This window comes from Petaurus breviceps, unplaced genomic scaffold (assembly GCF_028583685.1).
Source record: "Petaurus breviceps papuanus isolate PSGF00001 unplaced genomic scaffold, PetGlider_PUasm1.0 185, whole genome shotgun sequence".
Taxonomy (NCBI): Eukaryota; Metazoa; Chordata; class Mammalia; order Diprotodontia; family Petauridae; genus Petaurus; species Petaurus breviceps.
This window is the reverse complement of record NW_027185797.1, coordinates 41,776,266-41,782,988: the sequence shown is the minus strand read 5'-3', so window position 1 is coordinate 41,782,988 and position 6,723 is coordinate 41,776,266. Positions and strand designations below refer to the sequence as shown.

Here is a 6,723-nt window from a genome sequence, read left to right as displayed (position 1 = left end):
CCCTCAGATGGGGGGCTGGTCAGCAGAGGGACCCTCAGATGGGGGGCTGGTCAGCAGATGGACCCTCAGATGGGGGGGCTGGTCAGCAGAGGGACTCTCAGATGGGGGGCTGGTCAGCAGAGGGACTTTCAAATGGGGGGGCTGGAAGGAGGGGAAAGGGAGCTGCCCTTTACTTCTGACAAAACCACCTTCCTTCCAGCCTGCGCCTTTTTGTCTTTGAGTCTCTGCTGTTGGAGTCCTTACTGCCTCTGTTTCCCTGTCTCGTAGGTCTTAAATGAATATTTCCACAATGTCTGTGAACTGGACTTGGTCTTCAATTTCTACAAGGTAGGGCCCCCTGAGGCTGAGGGAGGCCCAGAGATCCAGATTTTCCTCTCCACTGAGCCAGTGCCCCAGGCCAGGGACTCCCCAGAGCCAACTACCCCTCTCCCTCTGCAGGTTTACACAGTGGTGGATGAGATGTTCCTGGCTGGGGAGATTCGAGAGACGAGCCAGACGAAGGTGCTCAAACAGCTCTTGATGCTGCAGTCCCTGGAGTGAGGGGGCCCAGGTGGTCCCAAGCCCAGGATATCCACCCCCCAGCCCCTGTCCCTGCCCCTCTGTCCTCCTACCCCCATTGCCCAGCAGATGCTCTGAGTTTACCGTCTGGGACGGTGGGACCACACCCTGGCCGGGATCAGGAGGAGGGGAGTCCCCTGTGTGTGGTGCCATACACCCTGTAACCCTGCTGTCATGGCAGTGATGCCGTGAGCATGTGAGCAAGCCTGTGCGTGTGCGTGTGTGTGTGCGTGCATATGTACATATGTGTGTACCTGGAGCTCCCAATAAAGTTGTGGACCTGGCCTGCCCACTGCCTTCTCTCTTCTTCCTGCGGCTTCTCTCCTTGGTGTTAGCTTCTTCCTGGGCCCCCTTTGTTTATCTTTCCCAGTCTCCTCTTGGTGCCTGAGTCTGGGCCTCTGAGCTTTAAAAGTTCCACAGCTTTTTAAGACTAAAAATCTGACTCTTTGGATCTTAAAGGATTTTGAATTGGAGATAGAATCCCAGGGCTAAAAGGGGCCTTGGAGAGACCATCTAGTCCAACCCTGGCCCCCTTATTTTACAAGAGTAGAAATCAAGGCCAAGAGGCAAACAGCCAGGCAGAGGTAGATGGAGACCTCATCCAGGGTTTGTGGAGTCTCTTGCCAGTGGGATTCCTGGGATGCCATTTTTGGACTTGGCAGTGACTTTCTGAAGGTTCCCCATCTCTCCTCGACAGTGGTGGGTAGAGAAAGGGGAGGGCTGGGGCTGATCCTCAGGCCTGGGGAGAGATGGGGAAGCCCCTCCCCCCTGCCCAGCTGGCACCTGGACACCTGGGCCTCCCAACTGGGCGGGTCCCAAGAGCTTTGAGGCTCTTAGCTGGGGAAGCCCTGCCTCTCTGGCACTCCCATCCAGAGTGATGCAACTCAGGACAAGGTTGGGAGAGAAACAAGGTTATGGATGCCAGGTCCTTCAGATCCCCTAGTCAGGAGCAGAGCTGGGGCACTGAGAGCCAGCTTGCCAAGCTCCTATGTCATGGTAGTGCAAAGACACCTGGCTTTTAACTGGGAAGACCCAGGTTTGAATCTGGACTCTGAGAATTTGAGCCTTCTCTGGCCCTCCTTTGGAAGGAGGCAGCTTGATTTTCTTCAGTGAACTACAGTATACACCACAGTAAACACTGAATGAGCTTTGTCCTGTGCCAGGATGGGTCCTGCCCAGCTGGAGCACCCTGTCAGCTGAGGTGAGGAGGGGTTCAGTGATAAACACTAGAGAATTCTAAGAACAGCATCCTCTGAGGGGAAGATTCTCATCACTTGGTCAGTCTGGAAAATGTCAGCCAGGACAGTCCAGGGTTGCTGCTACCCCCAGAACAGGAAGGCAGGTTGGCCAGTGAGGAGCCTGAGAGGTCATCTCTAAGGTGGGCCATCAAGGCAGCTCAGTGGATAGCCCCAGTGCCAGTCTTAGAGTCTGAGAGATCTGAATTCAAATCCAGCCTCAGACTCCAGCTGTGTTAGCATGGGAAGGTCACTTTACCTTGGTCTCCCTCAGTTTCCTCTTCTGTGAAATGGGGACAAAAAGTAGCTATAGGCACTGGAAAGAATGTTGTGAGATTCTAGTGAGATTATGCCTTTGAAGTATAATTCCTGTCATTCTTATTGCCCTTGGGCAGCCTTGATTTTCCTCCCTTCTAATTTTCCACCCACCCCCAAAGAAGCCAGTAGCTGCCTATTCCTCAAGGGCACATGGGACCCAGAGAGGAGGAGATGCCAGCAGTGGGCCTGCCCTGACTGGTGGAGATCCAAGCTGGGCCTTGCTCAGAGAGCGAATGGAGGACAGCCTGGTTCTACCTGCCTACCTGCCAGATGGAAGAAAGAGCTGGGATAATGTTTCCTGCCCCAGCCCAGGGAAGAAAGGACAAACAGACAGAGGAAAGGAAGGCACCAGCTGCCTGGCACTCTCACTGCCTTCTTAGGCCGTGAGGTCCAAATATCTCTTGGGGGAGTAAGGATTGAGAGCAGTGGTCAAGTTTGGAAGATGAGCCCAGCCTCCCACCAGGGACTGATTAACAAAGCCTGAGCAAGGTCTGGTTCCTGAAAGGGACCAGGAGATAATTTTTAAACCATTTGTGAGAAGGTCATGGACAGTCGCTCAGGTTTAACTCCCCAGCGGGCCTGGGATGGTTGGAGAAGCTTGGGGAGCATCCTTGATGCCTGGGAAGCTTGGGCAGAGAATTCCAGAACATGGGCTGACAAGGCTCCATCCCGAGGCAAGTTGGAGACAGAAGCCTTTGCCCCCCACGTAGGCCTCTATCTCCAAGGCCCTGGTAGGGGGTCCCACTTCCTGCTGGCCCTTCTGTCAAACCAGGGCAGCTTTAGGGAAGACAAGTTGGCAATTCCTGATTCTCCGAGGTTTTAATTGCTCTTAGGAGATGAGGGAGGAAGGATGTTGGGAATACACCAGTCTAGGGGTGGCAACAATGGTTTGTATTGGGAAGTGCCAAATTTGAGGATGAGGGTGTAGGAAGACCCAGGTATTCTCAGAGCGCCAGCTGGAGGAGACACCTATTCCCATCCCCCCATCTCCTGACAAGCTGCTGGGGCCTTCTCCAGCCCCTTTCATCCCCAGCCTCAAAGCGCTGGCCAGGCAGGCTTCCTGACTCCAGCTGCCCTTTAAAAGGGAGAAAAGGAGGAGCTAGATCCTCTGAAGTGGTTGGATCAGATGCATCCTGGCCCCTGCAGCTGGGCTTGGGACAGGAGGCAAGGCTTCCATGAGACTCCTCTTCTTCCCTCCCTCCTCCTTCCAGTCAGACTGTGGCCCCTAGGTTTCTTCTGAGATGGGACATCCCACCTTTGCCTCCACCCCCTCCACATCCCCAGGTCTGAAGCCTGGGTGTGAGCCACAAGGGGACAATCCCCCAGTAGCCACCCTCCCCATCTCCTACCTCGTCAGCTTTTGGCACCTTCTGTTCTGTATGGGTCTTATGGTTCCTCTGCCCCAACCCCCTTGACTTCTCCTAGGGAGAGCCTATATACTCCTGAACCCACCCTGCATTTCCCTCCTGATCCAATAGCACTTCCAAGAATCTGGAAATTCGAGTCCCTGAGTAGACTCAGTCTTGGCCCCTCTGAGCCCATCTTGGGCCTTGGGAATTCTAGGATCATAGAACATCTGAACAAAGGCTAAGTAAGGTTCATCTATCACCACACCTTCTTTGCACAAAGAACCCTGAGGGGGAAATCCCTCAGGAAGTTCCCAGCACTCAGGTGACCTAACACTGTATGCTGTGTACCCCCCCCCCCATGGCCCAAATTCTGCCAGGCTCCCTTTATCTGAGAGGCCCGGTCCCTGAGAGCAGCAGTGGGACCAGAGATGAGGAACAGACAGATGGGAAAGGGAGGGGACCAGAGCAGAGAAGAAAGGTTGTATGCTGGGGAGAAGTGAAGGCAGCCATTTTTATCCTGAATCTCCTAGGGCTTTACTGGGAGGGTGGGGGGGTAGGAGGTGAGGAACGAGATTGTTCAGGAATCCTGCTGAGGACGAGGGTCGCCATGACAACCGTATCTCTTTCACTCAGCAGAGGGGTGGGGCAGGGCCCAGCTGTTTCTATGGAAACAGCCAGACCTAGGCCTTCAACCATCTCGTGGTGTCTGAACCAGTGTGGGAGAGCCTAGATCTTGGGGAAAGTGTCCCTTTTCTTTTCCTAGCTGAGATCCAAATTTCACCCTCTCCTGCAAGTGCTTTTCCCAGAGGCAATGTGCTATCATGGAAAAAATGCCAGCTGAGCTCAGAGCCAGGAGCCCAGAGTACAAAGGCCACAGAAGCAGTATCCCTGTACCATGGAAAATTCCTAGGCTAGGCATCCGAGGATCTGGGGTTCAAATCCAATCACTTACCACTGTGACGATAGGCCAGCCCCTTAACCTCCTGGTGCCTCAGTTTTCTTCTGTGTTAAATTAACAGATTGGATTACACTGTCTCTAAGTCTGTGCTCCTATGATTTGGATTCAAATCCAGCCTCTGTGACCTTTGTGACCTCAGGAAGCTCACTATACACTCCTGGCCCTCAGTTTCCTTGCCTGTAAAATACAGGGGTTAAATTAGATGACTCCCGAAAGGGACCTTCTGGTGCTAATTCTTTGATCCTATGTCTTGGGTTCAAATCTTGCCCCTGTCATTTTCTACATTGGGTGTGACCTTGGGTGTAAGGGAGACAGCATGGAACAGTGGAAAGGGCCCTGGCTTTGCTTGAGTCAAAGGATCTGGGTTCGAATCCTATACTCTGCTGCTTGCCTTGAATCAGCTGTTCTGTTTCTCATTTCGATTCCTTATGTTCTCAAGTTCTATTTATGTTCCCTTATCTCCATAAGAATGGGCTTGGGTTTTGAAAAAGATGATCCCCATCGAAGCTTATTGTGCCATTACCAGTCTCATAAAGTGCATCCATCAGTCAAACACCTGGGCGCCCCTTCCAGCGCTGCGTTTACAGTCCTATGACCCTGAGTGAGGGCGCGGCTTTGCTTTCCTCCGGTGTACAAAGTGACTCATCTGCTTATGGAGCCTCCTCCCCAGGGGCTTGGGAAAAGCCCCTGGATCCTAGGTTCCCACCCCTCTCCCTCTGGCCAGCTGCAGCCCGGGTGACAAAACCACAGACAGGTTCGTCAGAGCGGTTTCTGAGAAAGCGGCCCCCTCTGTCTCGCCTGGGAGGCCCTCCTTGAATCTCAGGATCAGAAGATCCCAACATTGCTGGGGGGGTTAGTCATTCTGGGGGACAAAGGAGGGTCAAAAGAGAAGATCTTCACCCGGGAGGATGATCACTCACACCAGTGGAAATGCTTTTTGTCTCTGGTGTTTTTTCTGCAAAGAAGAACAGCATGAAAAAGGGCAAAGAAGGATAAAACTACTCAAGGTCGTGAAGGAGGTAGAGAGAGAGAGAGCTATGCTTGCCCTTGGTGAAGCCACAGTGGACCTGGCAGCTGGGATGGTCATGGGAAAGATCATGGAAAGGGCCAGAGATACCACAAGCCTGGCAAACATCATGGTGATTTAAAAAGAAAGGAAAGAGGACAGAATCTGCTTGCTGCAGCTCAGTGGGCTGGATTTCCATTGTAGTGAAAATTCTAGAATGGATCCTTAAAGGGAGTTGGAGGAAGTCTGGAAAGGGAAGCAGTGATTGTAGAGAAGGAACAAGGTTTCCTCCCCAGCACATCATGGCGGCCTAACCCCCTTTCCCCCTTTTCTAAGATTTCTGATGGCGGTGGTTGCCCTTCCTTCTTGAAGAGGCCCAAAACGTCGTCACTACACCAAAGTCAAGTTTCAGTGTGTCTGACTCTGGCTGATCAGAGCAGTACAAGCTTGGAATGCTCTACTGTGGGTCAGGCACAAACAGTCCGAGTGAACATTTGGGGTGGATTTTCTAAATTTGCACATCCTGTGTGTTCTTTGAGCTGCTATGAGCTTTGCTCATAGAGTATAGCACTTTCTCTGATGTTGGGCACACCATGCTGAGCGATCCTGTGCCAGTGTTTCCCATGGCACACGATCAATTCCTAGGTTCTTGAGAGAGACCTTGAGGGTGTCCTTCTATCGCTTCTTCTGACCACCATGTGAGCGCTTGCCCTGTGTGAGTTCTCCATAAAACGGTCTTTTTGGCAAGCATACGTTTTGCATTTGAACAACACAGCCAGCCCATTGGAGTTGTGCTCTCTGAAGCAGAATTTGAATACTTGGCAGTTTAGTTTGAGTAAAGACCTCAGTGTGTGGTACCTTATCCTTCCAGGTGATCTTCAGAATCTTCTTCAGACAATTCAAATGAAAGTGATTCAGTTTCCTGGCATGGCGCTGGTAGATTGTCCATTGTTGTATGCCTATAAAATTTCTAAACAGGAATCTTAGGAAGATGCTGTGGATATAATTGTTAGATTTAAGCAAAGCTTTGCTTTTGTTTTGCTTTGGGGTTAAGTGACTTGCCCAAGGTCACGTGGCTAGTACATGTTAAGTGTCTGAGGTCAAATTTGAACTCAGGTCCTCCTGTCTCCAGGCTCAGTGATCTATTCACTGCACCACCTAGCCAGCCCTACAGCAAAGCTTTTGATAGAACATTTCATGCTATTCTTATAGAGAATATGGACAAAGAGAAGAGAAAACACCAAGATGATGGATGGATGGATGGATGGATGGATGGATGGATGGATGGATGGATGGATG

At 51.7% G+C, this 6,723-nt stretch overlaps 1 protein-coding gene across 3 annotated transcripts in view; it reads left to right on the top strand.

The window, feature by feature from the left end:
• AP2S1 (adaptor related protein complex 2 subunit sigma 1) overlaps nucleotides 1–848 on the top strand; it is a 4,373-nt gene extending 3,525 nt beyond the window's left edge. For 2 of the 3 annotated variants that reach the window (XM_069089102.1, XM_069089101.1), the window contains 2 exons: nucleotides 268–327; nucleotides 439–848. In XM_069089102.1, coding sequence (XP_068945203.1) covers nucleotides 268–327; nucleotides 439–540 — 162 coding nt within the window. In that variant the 3' untranslated portion in view covers nucleotides 541–848. Of the gene's footprint in view, nucleotides 1–267 lie in introns of all 3 variants that reach the window. The other variant, XM_069089100.1, reaches the window with a different exon arrangement.
• Nucleotides 849–6,723: the final 5,875 nt, after the last annotated feature.